The 16,229-nt window shown below is 46.3% G+C and overlaps 2 protein-coding genes across 4 annotated transcripts; one reads left to right on the top strand and one right to left on the bottom strand.

Moving 5' to 3' along the window:
• Nucleotides 1-890: 890 nt before the first annotated feature.
• LOC137588017 (guanine nucleotide-binding protein subunit alpha-13-like) lies at nt 891-8,959 on the bottom strand. Of its 2 annotated transcripts, XM_068304722.1 has the most exons (5): nt 8,382-8,954; nt 7,203-7,429; nt 4,141-4,191; nt 3,261-3,461; nt 891-3,019 (listed from the first exon to the last, which is right to left on the bottom strand). In XM_068304722.1, the coding sequence occupies exons 1-5, from the start codon at nt 8,662-8,664 to the stop codon at nt 2,648-2,650; spliced, it is 1,134 nt and encodes a 377-aa protein (XP_068160823.1). In that variant the 5' UTR covers nt 8,665-8,954; the 3' UTR covers nt 891-2,647. The 2 variants fall into 2 exon arrangements, with proteins under 2 accessions (XP_068160823.1, XP_068160824.1); XM_068304723.1 differs by lacking the exon at nt 4,141-4,191 and having other exon boundaries at nt 8,382-8,959.
• LOC137588016 (regulator of G-protein signaling 9-like) lies at nt 8,392-16,080 on the top strand. Of its 2 annotated transcripts, none has more exons than XM_068304720.1 (18): nt 8,392-8,532; nt 9,359-9,572; nt 10,939-11,035; nt 11,551-11,601; nt 11,694-11,800; nt 12,548-12,599; nt 12,678-12,736; nt 12,819-12,895; nt 12,980-13,061; nt 13,581-13,643; nt 13,893-13,922; nt 14,017-14,078; nt 14,162-14,275; nt 14,377-14,492; nt 14,601-14,688; nt 15,315-15,453; nt 15,567-15,649; nt 15,749-16,080. In XM_068304720.1, the coding sequence occupies exons 2-18, from the start codon at nt 9,504-9,506 to the stop codon at nt 15,939-15,941; spliced, it is 1,482 nt and encodes a 493-aa protein (XP_068160821.1). In that variant the 5' UTR covers nt 8,392-8,532; nt 9,359-9,503; the 3' UTR covers nt 15,942-16,080. The 2 variants fall into 2 exon arrangements, with proteins under 2 accessions (XP_068160821.1, XP_068160822.1); XM_068304721.1 differs by lacking the exon at nt 8,392-8,532 and adding an exon at nt 8,734-8,749.
• The last annotated feature ends 149 nt before the right edge of the window (nt 16,081-16,229 follow it).

The following is a 16,229-nucleotide window of genomic DNA, read 5'->3' as shown; positions in this document are numbered from 1 at the left end:
AGTTTTAGTTATTCAATTTTGCAAAATTTATTTTATGACAAACTAGTTGAAGTTCGGATGGTTTTTGTCGGTGCTCGGAAGAGGGACAGCCAGACTTCCGGGTCCTTCCTATAAGGAACGGAAGTGATTTGATTACGTCACTAGTCGCGATTTTAGTCAGAATGATGTATTTGTTAGGTTTTTCGTTGAGCAGTTGAAACAGGTTTTTGTGAGAGCCTGGGGTAGAACACACACACATCCTCCTTCACACTCTTCCTCATGCGAGTAGCGCACAAACACGGGACGGTTTGTTTTAGTCGCTGAAAAAAAAAAAATCTTTGTGTAAAAAAACGCGTTGATTCACCTAAAGGAAGTGTGTATACATTTAACAAATTTTAAAATCTGAATATCCCTTTTATATCTGAAAAATATTTTGAATGCAAAATAGAAACGTGCTTTTTTATGATTTTTCTTAGCATATCCACAAAATAAATCTTTTATTATTCTGTTGCATACTAGGAGTCTAAATTTATAACCTGAGGCCATTTGAATTAAAACAGGAAAAAAGCATCTGTCCTATGGAACCTATGTCACAATATTTAAGGAAGTGAAAGTGAAACCTACTCACCCATCCCCATCTGGATCTACTCCAAAATGAGGTTTGTTGTGTGGAACAACCCTTCCATCCAGTTTTATGATCACCAAAACAAGCAGTTTTTACATAAGAGACAAAGCAACCTCAGGAACTCTAAATTATAACTTTCAAAACATTTCTAATCCCACATTTATCCTGATACACTTCAAGATTCAATGATAATCATTTGTTCCTTTAAAAAAACACACCCTGCAATCCAAAACAAAAGAAGAGTTGCAGGTAAAAAAAGATGGAACAAACTACATTTCATTAGAAAAGTGTATTTTATTGGGTTAAAGTGGCATGAGACTTGGCACAGGAATTAATTTCAAAAAGATGCTGGAAAAATTACACAAAAAACATCTACATCAAAAAGTAATCTTCATTGGAAAAAGCAGTGATCTGAAAAACGTTCAGAGTGGAAAATACTCAATTTCTACAACCATTAACAAATATGGAGATAAACCTGAATATTATTTACACGGCAACAGATTACAGTATGTACACGCAGGGATAAAGCAGGAAACTGAAGGCAAAAACCTAACTCACAGATTGATTGTTGGAGAGAAAAAAAAATACAAACGGTCCACTTGAACGGTCCCAAACAAGCGTGGGGTGATCTGGCAGAAATGGACTTTAACCGGGCCTGGAAGGAGTCCCCTGACAAAAGACGGGCCCTCAACACTACAGTTACTGAAGGAGCTTTCCACTCTCAGCTGTTCTCTATATTATTTCCTACAAATTCAAAATGTACTTTAGACAGGAAACTGCAAAAGATCGCATAAGAACTCAGTGCCAAGACAGAAATTCTCACATGACAGGTTACATATCATCCTAACAATGTGGGTTACAGTATATTCGGATTAATCTCTGTACATCTATAAACAGACATTCATCACTTGGGCAAACGGGGGGAAGTCTGTCCCTTTATGAGGCATCTAATCAGATGAACACAGGGTCTGGATCAAAGGTCAGGGGTCAAAGCCAGGACAAGACGGGACCAGACACCACTGGACTAACTATACTAAGGGCTGTCCCCGCTTTACCGCCTGGATCAAGATTAGATAGTTAAGTTAGTTCACTAACCATGACATCAACATTAACGCCGGTTTTGAGTCAACCCTGAGAAAACCAAAAACTGCATGCTCACTTGCTGGCTCAAAAAAAAAAAGAAGGGAATTCTGCCCTCATAACGAAAACCAACCTGCAGGAAAAACTTGCATCATAATTATGTAACTTAAGGCAGCTAAGATTGGCTTTAATTGTATAGACACAGGTACGAATGTAGGATTCAAACAGTGATCAGGTCTCCCTAAGACGTTCTATGGAAGGCTTAGACTTGCGGTTGTGGCCTTTCTAGTATTTTTCCACACACAAGGTGCCAGCGCTGTAGCCCTTCTCCCACATCAAATCTTCTACTGGACCTCGTCCCGGCAGAACTGGCTCAGTGCCGACACTTCCTACCTGCTGATCTAAAAACAAAGTGGTGGTGCAAAATGAGAGGAAAGAAGACGAGAATCGGGCTGCCTCCACGCGATCAGCGAACGGACAAACACCCCGCAAACACTGGAGTGATTATTGATGATCGAACCCTTGCATGGATCATCTGACTGCTCCACTCTGCTAGGCGTTGTTTCAACGGAGTTGCTCTTTCACTATGCAGATATTTCCACAGCCAGGAACTGGAAGTTGCGCTAGAAGAGACACCTTGTGAGTCGAAAAGCTCGAGTCCCCGGAGGAGAGAGTCCCGAGACAAGACCAGAGAGAGTAGATGTTCGGAAACCCGGCATCCACACTTCCTGCTTGTCTTTCTTTATAACCACACAGTCCATCCTCACTCGTTCCCTACCAAACCCTCAACTAGCAAGAAGGACAACTCATCAAAGAGGAGAGCACAAAAACTAACATAAAACGTCTGAAGAATGCGGACATCCATATCGGATTCTTCTGAGGCCGGTCTCTCCCAAGTCCTCTTCAGGAGCCAGGGGGTGGCGCACCCTATTCAGGTCCTCTACGTTCACAGGTCGACGGGGGTCATTGGAGCATCAGCTGTTTGAGGTTGTCGTGGAGGATGGTGTCTTTGACGTCCCGGAACACCAGCCGGATGTTCTCTGTGTTAATGGCTGTGGTGAAGTGGTGGTACAGGGGCTTCTGGGTAGCATCCCTCCGTTTGGCCCTGAAACACTCCACCATGAATGCCTGGACATCTGGCAGGCTGTGCTCCGGCCCGGTGTATTCGGGAAAGTAGTCCTTGAGCGCCACGCTCTTCACCTTCTCCTCCAGCAGGTCCGTCTTGTTCAGGAAGAGGATGATGGAGACGTTGACAAAGACGCGGTTGTTGACGATGGTCTCGAAGATGTTGAGTGATTCACGAAGCCGGTTGGTCTGCCTGTCCTCCATCAGCACCTGTTGAAGATACGGAGAGGGATTAAGGACCACATCAGCATAGGACTAAGATTAGGATTGTTACAGCGCTGGTAAGTAGTCCTCTATATAGGCTGTGAGATAAACCGTAACGACTCCATCCACCAAATAGACACAACAAAGACTAACCAAACACTACCTGCTATAGACCAAACACTCGTGTGTTACTTATCAGCCTATCAAGATCCAGCTCGTGTGGAGGGAGGAAGTGCGAAGTGTTCACCTGATCGTATTCGGAGGAGGAGACAAGGAAGAGGATGGAGGTGACCGAGTCGAAGCACTCGAACCAGCGCCTCCTCTCCGACCGCTGCCCCCCCACGTCCACCATCTTGAAGGGAACGTTCTTGATCTCAAAGTCGTACTCATGGATGCCCTTGGTGGGTTTACGGGCCAGTAGGATGTCCTGTTGGGAGGGGAGGTAGCTCTGAGAGAGGGGGGGGGAGAGAGGGAGACAGAATGAGCGTCTGGAAGATGAATGAAAACTGAGCTGAGGAGATCCCTCCTGCAGCTAGCGTCTAAGCTAACACCCCACAACAGGAAGTACAAACCATCAGGATTAAAGCAAAGAGAAATTCAGATTTATTACTCATTTTATTGTTTCACACAGATTTCGTCTGTTTTAGATTGTAATCGGAGCAAAGGATGAAGGACTGGAACTAGTTAAGGTCATCATCATCTAGGGCCCCGCCCTCTGAAGGCCCCGCCCTCTGAAGGCCCCGCCCTCTCACTGATGTTCAGTTCTCTTAAATATATACTGACTCTTTCATTTCTGTGACTGTGTGTAAATGGGGCTTTAAATATTACATTATACTATTACTAATACTACAGTTATCATTACGAGTACTACAAGTACTGCTATGACTCCATAACTAAAAAAGACTTAAATTCTAGATGTAAATGCTAATAAAGCCCCGCCTCCTGGTAGAGCCCCGCCTCCGTGGAAGGCCTCGCCCTCTGAACCTTCCAGCCTTCTGTGATGAGGAGGAGTGCTGCAGGTCTGAGGTGACCATCTTTCACGCGGCCACTGGCGTACATCTGCTAACGTTAACGGTGTGAACGCACACGCGTGATCGGAACGACCGGCGCAGGGAAAAAGAACTTACCGGCTCGCCGAGCTTATCCAGATTATCCAAGAAATACTTCACTGACTCACCCTGTGAAGGGACAGAGAGGGCATTTCTGTTAACGCTGCCCCACACATCAGAAACAGAAAGAAATACACACACATACACGTGCACGCACACACACACACGTGCACGCACACACACACAAGTGCACATAAACACACAGTTAATCTGTTTGTTTTCCCATCCAAAACTGTGGAGCAGCTGAAGCAGGATGCAGTACTCATGTTTGTAAGTGTGTCTCTAATGTATACAGAAGGGCGGCTACATCTGTGTGTGTGTGTGTGTGTGTGTGTGTGTGTGTGTGTGTGTGTGTGTGTGTGTGTATTTAGGGGAGTTCTTTCTAGACTGCTCTGAAAATGTTCATGCGCAATTAGTGCAAGTCCAGACATGAGGCTGCCAAAACTGAGATGCATTCCTTTATCTCCCTCTGTGTGTGTGTGTGTGTGTTTGTGTGTGTGCGTGCGTGTGTGTGTCCTGCTCTTGTCATTAAATAGAAACTGACTCCAAACAGCAAAAAACATTTTCCTAACTATGCCGTCTCTACCCAAACTCTCCACGTCTTCTTTAAGGCTTTATTTTACATGGACTTTGCATTAAAGATAGAAAACCTTCCAACAACAAAAGTAACAACAAAACAACAACAAACCAACAACGTTGTGAGTAAAACTGTCGCCTGTCAGGTTGTGTTTGAGTCGAGCCCCATGAACCATCCACTTCCCTTCACTGTAAGCTTCTGCTCTCACCTTTTGATGTTTTAAAAAACTAACCTGACCTGAAAAACCTGCATCATTGTGTGTGTGTGTGTGTGTGTGTGTGTGTGTGTGTGTGTGCGTGCATGCGTACAAGGCTAAGATTACACAAGGGAGGGGTGGACTAGCGCGGCGCTATGGCCGAAGAAAGACGAGCTACTTTTCTGCGTTGCTGAACTGACCACGGTTCTAACAGAGGAGCTCAAATATGGTTTTGGAGGGGTGGGGGTTGGATGCGTGTGTGTGTGTGTGTGTGTGTGTGTGTGTGTGTGTGTGTGTGTGTGTGTGAGGTTTTGAAATAGTCAAAAATAGTCAGTCAGATAATAAAAACGAGAAGCGAAACACGAGCAGCCGTCACTCTGAGCCGGTTCTGTTCGTCAGAGACTCTGATGACTCCTGCGGTTCTTCCCGGTTTGAACTCTGATCTGAAGCGTGTCGGCGTTCCGACGCCGGAACACGGAACACGGTAGACGTCCGCGGCGGTGGACACGCTGCTCCTATAAGGACCACCCCCCCCGGAGAGGAGCCGCCAGGCCTTTACGACTGACTTAATGCTGAGTGTGAACTTTGCACTAGAGCCGAGGATCCTTGTAAACTGATCCTTCCAGCTGGACGGTCACATGTTCTCATGCGTGTTCTCATGCGTGATCAAGCATGTTCTCATGTGTGTCCTCATGCGGGTTCCCATTCCTCTTCTCATGCGTGTTCTCATGCGTGTTCCCATTCCTCTACTCACGCATGTTCTCATGCGTGTTCTCATTCCTGTTCTCATGCGTGTTTTCATGCGTGTTCTCATTCCTGTTCTCACACGTTCTCATGCGTGTTCTCATTCCTGTTCTCACATGGGTTCTCATGCGTATTCTCATTCCTGTTCTCACACATGTTCTCATGCGTGTTCTCATTCGTGTTTTCATGCGTGTTCTCATTCCTGTTCTCACGTGGGTTCTCATGCGTATTCTCATTCCTGTTCTCACACATGTTCTCATGCGTCTTCTCATTCCTGTTCTCATGCGTGTTTTCATGCGTGTTCTAATTTCTGTTCTCACACGTTCTCATGCGTATTCTCATTCCTGTTCTCATGCGTGTTCTCAAGTGTGTCCTCATGCGTGTTCTCATGCGTGTCGCCCTGCATCTCGTTATTCTCCTGGTAAAATATGGAACTCTGACGCACCACGATACAAGACTCTGATTGGCTCCCGAGTTGTGCCATGCGGTTTGGACGGTTCTTCAGCCCCCGGCCCATGATGCACCAGCGGCGGCTTCACTTTGAAAACACCCTAACCACAGGAAAGCAGCACCGACACGTATGACCACCTTCACCTGTCCTAACCAGTGGGTTTGGGCCTCACTGTCCCTCAGACAGAAACGCCTCCCAGAACCTTTTCACCCAGACTCCACAGAACCGGTCTGAACCGGTCATGACAGTGACATCATCAGTGGTCAGTAACACCTGTTCTCCTCTCAAATCAGCACTGAGACCTGTTTCGACCTGGCCCAGGAAAGAACCGGAACTGAACTGGAATCAGAGTTTGATTATTCAAACATTTCTTTACAGGTTCAAACTTCAGAGGACAGTTTATTTGAATTTTTTTTCTTTATAACTGAACAGAACGACCTGAAAACGTCCTTTAATTGTTTTCACGAACTAATGTCTACAATAATAACACGGGCCGCGGCCAGTGTGTGTGTGTGTGTGTGTGTGTGAGAGACTGGAGGTGTGAATGTTTGTGAGCATAAAGCTGTTTAACTCCAGATCAACATTCCAGCTCCGATCACTCTTATTCCCCTTTCTGTCCAACCAACACGCCAACAACACGCCATTGAGAAGGGGGCGACCCGTTACGCAACCGACGGGAACGTTCTAATGTGTCGATGCTGAAAACAACTTGCGTCCCCTGATCACATGACCAGAGTTCATGTGGAATTAAACAAATACGAGACGGCGGCGTTTTCTACCAATCCCAGCGGGTTGTGAAAGTGAAACCAGGTTGAAATGAGAACACAGAACCGTCCCCGTGTGGACGCCGCCCGGGTCACAGCTGCTAACCCCCCAGCAACGAACGTCAGCGTGTTAAAAACGTGCGTGAGGCGCCAGCGACAGCGGCGGGAGGTGTAAACAGGAAGTTGACTCAATCACATGTCTGACCACACAGAAGAGCGAGGGAGGGGTGGAATCGTGAATTAAAGAATAAATCAGTTTAACTCAAAGTCACGTCAGCAGACATGTGTGTGTGTGTGTGTGTGTGTGTGTGTGTGTGTGTGTGTGTGTGTGAGATCACATCCACCCACCAGCTGGAACTCCCTGCGGCGGTCATAGGCGTTCTGGATGCCCGAATCTGCCCACAGCGCCTTGATGGCCTGCAGGTACTGCAGGAAGATGGACTTCTCCAGCTGCCCGTTGACCATCTTGGCCGAGCGGGTGTCGAACGCCATCAGGCTGTCGCCATGGCGCTGGTTGCTAGGGTCACCCCAGGGGATGCGCAGCTTCTCCCTGGCATCCACCAACACACGCACACCTGGACAGGAAGTGAGAAGAGTGAGGTCAACGGAGGCCCGGCGGCGGCGGTGATGGCGTCTTCTAACCCGGGAGGGGGATAGGATTGGGGCGGGCGGGGGCACATGTGGACTTCATGAACCAAGAATCAACAAGACAGGGTTTAAAACACAAACATGTTAAAAAGAAACTCAAGGGACGGCGCACACGTCACTTCCCCTACGGGATCAGAGAGTACAGTATACATGTTTACCATCACTTTGTGCTCGTCTTATACTTTGTGTTGTACTGCCTATATTGTGCTGCCTGTTGTTCTGCCTATATTGTGCTGCCTGTTGTTCTGCCTATATTGTACTGCCTGTTGTTCTGCCTATATTGTACTGCCTGTTGTACTGCCTATATTGTACTGCCTGTTGTACTGCCTGTTGTACTGCCTGTTGTACTGCCTATATTGTACTGCCTGTTGTACTGCCTGTTGTACTACAATTTCATCTGTGTTCTATGTCGTGTACATACGGTACACTTGACAATAAACTCGACTTTGACTTGAAACATCCCATAATTCCTTCCTGAGGAATAAACTATAAAAGCGAGGGGATCCACACCAAACTGTCCCCAAACATGTGCAGACAGTTGTGGAGCTGGACCCCCCCATACCCCCCCATCCACCCACTTGTGTTCGCCTTCGGCTATTTGCGTGGAAAACCGTCCCAAACGGTCGGTTTGCTCATTTCCACGCCGGCTTTTAATGTCGAGTAGGTTTTTTTTGGGGGGGGGGGACACTTAAGGGATGTTCCGTGCCCCCCCCCCCCCCGGCTGACATGGGTGTGCCGACAGCAGATGGAGACTGTTTATGTGTCCTCTCACCCAGCCCAGATGTGGAAACTTTCCCCGTCCACGTTAGCCGCCGCGGCTAATCTACCCCCCCCCCCCACACCAAAAAATAAAAGTACCACTGAATAAGTGGGGGCTACCTTTAATCACGTTGCTGTAGATGGTGGCCCTGAACTCCTCCCGGGCTTGCTGGTCGAAGTCCTGGCCGTGGATGATCCGCATTTGTTTGAGGAAAGTCGACTTGCCGCTCTCGCCAGCGCCGAGCAGCAGGATCTTCACCAGCCGCTTCACGTACGTTTTCTCCCGGGAGAGACATCTGTCGATCTCCTTGGACTTTCGTATCTGTTCCACCTCGCCGCCGTTCAGCAGGCAGACGGGCAGGCAAACTTTTAACACGGATCTGGTCGGCAGGAAATCCGCCATGTTCGCACAAACTTCATCGATGCTAATTTGATGCGCGTTCCCGCGGCGCGGGCACGAGACCAAGCCCCTTCCCTAAACTCAGGAAGTGAGTGTCGCTGTTTACATCAACGCTAGCCCGGTCAAGTTCGCGGCTAAGTGCGAATGCAAGCGAACGAAGCGTCATTTCTAAAGCTAAACACGCCTCATTATAAATAAATAGAATTACGTGACGTCAGTTTTGAGTGAGAACACGGCTCATAATAGCATTCTTAACGACTTTTTACCCCGCAACTGCTCAATTTAACAGTAAAACTCTCATATTTACTTTAATTAAAGTAAATATAAAGAATCTATTGTAATTATAGGCTTGAAATTAACTCAAATTAACGTTTAAACTTGATTAATTTGGTGAAGCCATGTCGCCCTCTGCTGGTTCATTTCCGTAACTGCGTCACACTGTTTGCATGATGCTCACACTGCGCTGTGATTGGCTGATACGCCTTTCACTTATCAATGCTACCTTCACTGAAAATAGGAAATTTTTAAAGTTGTGCCAGAACGTACTTATAAAAAAATAACACGCTTTTAAATTATATTGTGCATTTTCATAGTTGAATTTTTAACGACATAATAAATATTTTACAGCAAAAAACATTTATAACTTCCAGTTTAATGCGATGAATTAGAATCTAACAGCGTTTTCACTCTCTCTAAGTCTCAAAATTAGGACCTTATGAAGAACACCTGAAGGCATCATCAGTGTCTATCATTGCATTTCCCCCGAAGAATCCCCACACGACACAGGGCTCACAGGCGACAGCAGCACCGGGTCTGACAGCATCACAGGAACACCAGACATCATGACCATCAGAAATACCCTCCGGGATCATGGGCAGCGCTTCCGACCCAGGATGGCTTGTCTGAAGAAGGTAGGCTCTCTGTTTCCATCAGTTCGGATGCTCACAGCCTCTCTCCGGTGTGGAGACTGTACCTGCAGACGCACCTATTGAGAGGTCACTTGCATTAATTCTCCCATGCGATGCTCTGACGGTGGCGGTCTGCTGTCACCCCTCTAATGTTAACCTGATTATCATAAAATGCATTAGCATCTGAAATAGCTACTGTAATCTGCACAGATGCAAACGGGATTCCCGGTTTCTTGATGCTTTTAGTGCAAATTAGACATTTTTCTAAAGCTGCTTTGAGCAAGTACAACAAACACAATAATAAAAATGGCTTATTTCCATTTGGGATTTAAATCCGACTTTTAGTTGCAAAATAAAAAGAAATTTGAATGAAATATTTGTTATAAGAACCAGTGAATAAGAAATACATGCACTAGTCATAAAACACTGTGCATGCACATCCTGTGCAAATGTTTTGGAACAACCTTTTCCTAATGATAAGGTCATTCACTTTAATAAGCATTAAGCCTGGATCAGTATCAGTGGCTCTGTCTACACCGACCCGTCACTGGGAGGAAGTTAATCCAGTCATTGTGTTTGAAACGACAGCCCAGGTCTGAGCTGGACCGTCTATTGTTGGGCCGTTTATTGTTGTTTATCAGAAAATCTGTGTGAGTTTTTGTGCAGTTTTAGCAAAACATGTTTAAAATTCGATCCATCCATCACTGAAGAACCAGGAGAACCAGTTCTACCTGTGGAAGACCCGTTTGGACCAGTTCAGTCTGGGGATGAGAGAACCTCTTCACAGCAGAGAGCCACACACACACAAACACACACACACACACACACACACACACACACACACACACACACACACACACACACACACACACACACACACACACACACACACACACACACACACACACACACACACACACACAATCAATGACAGCCAGGCAGGATTTCCTGCTTACAGCGCCCACCTGAGCTGTGGGATCCGTGGGATCAGATGATTTGATAACTAAAAAAAAAACTGTTGGAGGCCAGCGGTGACTCACTGCCGGCCTCCCACTCGAGGCAAACAAAAGCCATGACATCGGGACATTAAAAACAGCCCTCCCAGCTCCCCCCGGCTGTTTACTCAGACCTCTTTTTCAGTTTATGTTCTCAAATGCGGAACATTGGTCGGGATCCAAGCATTTGGCTCAGAGGAAATCTCATTTTTGCAGCAGATTTCATTCATGAATTTCATAAAACATTATTTTTTTTCCCACCGGTTCCGATATGTGTTGCCACTGTTGTTTTCCACAACTTGCTGTCAAATCTATTGATTGACACGTTGACATCTCCATCACAGTCAGTTGTCGTGGTAACCTCTCCTCTGCAGGCGGAGAAGGTGATCCTGGAGATGCAGGATCCCAAATCAGGAGTGAAGTCCCAGCCTCAGAGACTGGTCATCACAACAATACCGCACGCTATCACCGGTAAACAGACTGCCCACACACACACACACACACACACACACACACACACACACACACGCTAACAATCTCTGATCAATGCACGCTCGATGTTGTTCAACAGCTGGTTGAGTGATTGTGTCTGCGTAGTCTCAGTGGAGGATACCAACGCTCCGGGCTCAATCTGGAGAGCTACAGATTTAATCTCCATGACAACCCCCACGGTCTTGGAGTCAGGGAGAGGGAAAAAGTAGGGGAGGTGAAGGAGGAGGAGGAGGATGATGATGATGATGATGATTGAGCGGGCGAGAGGAAAAGAGAATATAACTGTCAGAAAAAAATGAGAGAGACTGTGAGGAGGAAGATGAGGAGGAGGAGGAGAGAGGAAACCTAGAGCTGTACGTCATTTGAATGCTTTGAAATGACTACGTCCTTTCCTTTCCTTTCCTTTCCTTTCCTTTCCTTTCCTTTCCTTTCCTTTCCTTTCCTTTCCTTTCCTTTCCTTTCCTTTTCCTTTTCCTTTCCTTCCCTTTCCTCAGGTGAAGACATCATTTCCTGGTTAACGGAGAGATTCCAAATCGACTGTCAAGGTGAGAATGCCACATCTACCTGACAGCCAGTAATTAGACTGATCCAGGAACCCTTCCTGGAAGTGATTTGCCCGTATTCCTTTTCCCATCAGAGGCCAGGAACTTTGGCTCCATGCTGGTGGCGCTGGGTTACATCTACCCTCTGCAGGACCACAAACGCCTGGTGATCAAACCGGATCAATCCCTCTATCGCTTCCAGGTAAAAAAAAGCCTTAGAATACACAAATAAAATACTTTTCAACTGTCGCATGAGGAAGACAATAAAATCCACATGTGAGGAAGAGCACAGCGTTCTGCTCGACTGAACGGAAACCTGCTGGTGACTCACGTCTGTTTAAAAGAAAACACCTTTAAACCGAACACGGCAGCAGACGTCCTGATGAAGATTTAATGTGTTTATGTACATGTAATTTTATTTAAATCTTAATCCACACGCAGTTTATTTAGGTTTTAGTCAATCAAAGAGTAGAGTATAACTTTATTTATCCCTTAAGGAGGTTCCGTCAGGCTTAATGTAGAGAAATATTCTCAGTTTAAAAAAAAAATTAAAAAATTAAACAGCTTAAGCTCTGAGAATAATTTAAATCAATGTAATATTTAATGAATATACCTGTTCCGTCAGGACGGACATCAATCGCATGAAAAAACCTGGGTTATCCCTTTAACAGGCTATCCGGCTGTCTCCATGGTAACACGAGAACAATCAGTTGCAGTCTTGATTGCTATCTTCCTCAACTTCAGCAGCTTCTACGGTTTGACTGATTGGTCGGAGGATTAAACATGACCGTCGTGTTTCCCCTGATCCTGAAATATTATAATATATACTGTAATATTAATATTATAAATATATTTATTTCCTAGAAATCAGAGTTGAACTCCAGTAGCCGAAACAGATCATCAGAGGTCATTTCAAAAGATAAAGTATTTCTGTTTTGGTCCTTCCCAGACGCCGTACTTCTGGCCCACGCAGCAGTGGCCCGTGGAGGACACGGATTACGGTGAGTGCGACTGATTTTGCGTTCATTTGGTGTCCCGTTTCACGCCTTTAACGCTTCCTGTCCGTCCCGTGATGCCAGCCATCTATCTGGCGAAAAGGAACATACGGAAGAAAGGCATCCTGGAGCTGCACGAGCAGGTGAGAGCGACGCCGGAGTCACAGCGAGTCACCGCTTTGGCCTCCTCGCAGCCGCTGAGGTGTTTTTTTTTAACGTCCTCAGGAGCAGTACAACCGCCTTCACAAATGGATGAATCACAAATGGGACTTCATTGTGATGCAAGCTAAAGAACAGTACAGGTGGGCGGGACCTGCGCTCCGAGGCTTCGCTCGGCTCCGCCCCTTTAAGGTGTTTTTGATTGTGTGTGTGTTTGTGTGTTTCAGGGCCGCCAAGGAGAGGAAGAAACCGGACCGGGTTGTGTTTGAGTGCCAGGAGAGAGCCTACTGGGTGGTGCACAGACCTCCGGTGAGAACGGGCCACGCCCTGCCCCGCCCACACACACACACACACACACACACACACACACACACACACACACACACACACACACACACACACACACACACACACACACACCCCAGTGGGTTACCAGCTGAAAATACACACATCCCAGGGTGTCTAATTATCTCTACCCATGATGCCTCATTACCTCTGCACGTCCAGTCGGGAGGAAAGGGCAGCGCTGATTAATATTTCACGCCGTGAGGGTTTCTGGTGACTCAGACTGCTTCTGGATTATTTACAAAGCCTCGCTGAAATAAATGAAATAATGCAGACTCACCCCATAGAGCAGAAAGTTAATCCAGAGGGATTAAACATGAACGATTGTCCGTCTTAATTTCTGATCTCAATCGGCCACCAGGTTTGTTTTCATCTGGCTTTAGCTCGTTCCCCTTGTTTCTCTATGCTAAGCTAGGCTAATAGCCTTTTTTACTCAACATGTATGATGTCATGTAATTCATTTGTTGTTGTTGTTGTTTACAGCCCGTGACAGTGAGCGGCATGGACTACGGACTGGATCGACGAATCGATCCGAACTCGGACGAGGTAACAGGTGAGTGTGTGTGAACGATCAGCTGATCGCCCTCTTCTTCCTCCCCGCCGCCGTTTCCGATCAGGAACTCCACCTCCGTTAATCTCCTCTTTTTTTTTCTTTTTTTATATCTCTCTTCTCTTCTGCAGGAATTTCCTAAGGCTCTGTTTCTGTACACACACACACACACACACACACACACACGCACACACACACACACACACAGTTTGAAGTTGACACGTGACTCCCTCTCCCCCCTGCAGCCCAGAACACCTGACTACTTCCAGAGGATTGTAAGTCACATTTTGCCGTCCGACTCATTCATCCGAACCGTCGGTGTGTTTTCCTCTCGTGTTGACGCCGCTGTCCGTCTCCTGCTTCCTGCAGATGATCTTTACCCAGCAGTCCATCATGAGGCCCCGGGTGAAGTCGTCCGTCTCTATTGGAGCGTAAGATGACATCACAGTCCCAGTCTGTTATTGACACAAACAACGACATCCTGAATAACAAAATCATCATTTTCTTCTTGCAGGATGGTGAAGTACTGCTCCACCTACAGCGGCCACGATCCCTTCCTCTCCAAGTGTCTTCCCAGCAATCCCTGGCTCACCGATGACGTCACCTACTGGACCTTGAACATGACAAAGTCAGTCTGAGGCGTCCGGAGAAAAGCCTGATGTGTAATTGACCGCACGTTGGAAGGGGAAAGCTAAAGTTAACACCTTTTTTGTTTTCGATGCGTCTCAGTGTGGAAATACCGACGAAAATGCGCGTGGAGAGATGGACGTTCAGCTTCGGGGAGTTGCTGTCGGACCCGCGAGGAAGAAACGACTTCAGGCTCTTCCTGAAGAAAGAATTCAGCGGTAATTTTAGTTCAATCACACACAACACGTAAGTGGAGCTGGTGTTTGGTCGCACGGCGTTCAGGATAAGAATAGCAGCTCCTGTTCGCTCTTGTTTTCCATCGGTAGGTGAGAACCTGGCGTTCTGGGAGAGCTGTGAAGATCTGAAGTGGGGAACGGCGGCGACGATGAGAGAGAAGGCCGAGCAGATCTACAAGTAATGATTCACGCCGCTGTGACAAAAACATCATTAATAATTACAGTGAATTTTTAAAGCGGAAAAAAGAAATGTCAGGAAATAATCCCCGTCTGCTGCTCCATCAGTCCTGACTGGGGCGTGACAGGAAGTCACAACATTTCACAACAAAATGATGAGGAATTTAAAAAATGAATAATTCAGCCTCTTCTTTTTTAATGAAATGTTTGGATGGATAAATCATCAATAGGTGATCAGACTGAAGGTTTATTTAAGAGTGTATGAATATAGAAAGAGATTTATCAGGAAATTTAACATATTAAAATTAAAATTATTCCTACTTAATCATCTCTTTCCATTCACAAGTTTTTTTTAAGGATATTTTAATTTACATATTCTTTTTTAATTGAATTAATGCAGTTATTGTTTGGGTTGTAATGACACAAAAATGAAAAATACAAGAGTTAGAGCAAAAAAAACAACAACCCCAAAACCATAAGAGTGATTAAATATTGATCAAATATTGATTAAGTACTGATCAAACATCTGATCTGGAAGGTTCTGGAGTAGAAGCGTGAAATTCTCCAAGTAAAAACCCTCAGATGTGTAGCTGAGTAAAAGTACTCGATTACATCCCTCCACTCCAGGACGTTCCTGGCGCGCGGCGCTCCTCGCTGGATCAACATCGACGGAAACACGATGGAGGTGACGGTGAAGGGCCTGAAGCACCCGCACAGATACGTCCTGGACGCCGCCCAAACTCACATTTACATGCTCATGAAGAAGGTCAGTGAACGCACCAGGAGGAGGCTTCAGGGCTGGTGTCACGCTTCCAACAGCCTTGTTCTCAGCAGATGTGTGTGTGTGTGTCTGTGTGTGTGTGTGTGTGTGAGATGCAGGACTCGTATGGACGATATATGAAGTCTCCGGTGTTCAAGGACACGCTGAAGAAGTCCATCTGTCCTGAGGAGCACCGCTTCAGGTGAGTGGAGGAAGTCACCGCTTCCTCCCTCCTCTTCACACCTGTCTCACTCTTCCTCACTTCTTTGCTCCTCTTCCTCTTCGTTTTCTCTCCTCCCAGTTTGGCCCAGTTGGACCACAATGCAAAGAACAGACGGCCCAGTCTGAGTCCCATCATCCTGCGGCAGATGGAGCAGGAGCAAAAGGCCAAGATGGCCGCCAACGTGGACATCACACAGGTCATGAGCAAACTGAGCAAGCAGGTCAAGGAGGCGCCTCCTCCTCCTCCTCCTCCTCCTCCAGCCCAAAACTGAACGCAAACAGGATTTTCTCATTTCGTCATCTCATCTTTATATTTATTTCAATCCTTTTTTTATCATTTTTATTTAATTTTCCAATGAAAAGAAACTCTTTTTTTTTTTTTTTTTTTGTAGTTCCTGTTCCGGAGTCGTGTCCAGCCCGGTTGTTCCTCTAAAATGTTTCCCATCCGTCTGCACTCATTGTATGTTCATTAGCATTAGCGTTAGCGGGCTGATGTGTGTGTGAGCTAATAAAAACCCGCTGACCGCCTCATGTGTTCGTCTTTTCACTCATGTTTTCAT

The sequence above is a fragment of the Antennarius striatus genome, chromosome 21 (assembly GCF_040054535.1).
Source record: "Antennarius striatus isolate MH-2024 chromosome 21, ASM4005453v1, whole genome shotgun sequence".
Classification (NCBI taxonomy): Eukaryota; Metazoa; Chordata; class Actinopteri; order Lophiiformes; family Antennariidae; genus Antennarius; species Antennarius striatus.
Note: the sequence above shows the minus strand (reverse complement) of the source record. Positions and strands in the feature narration are given on the sequence as shown.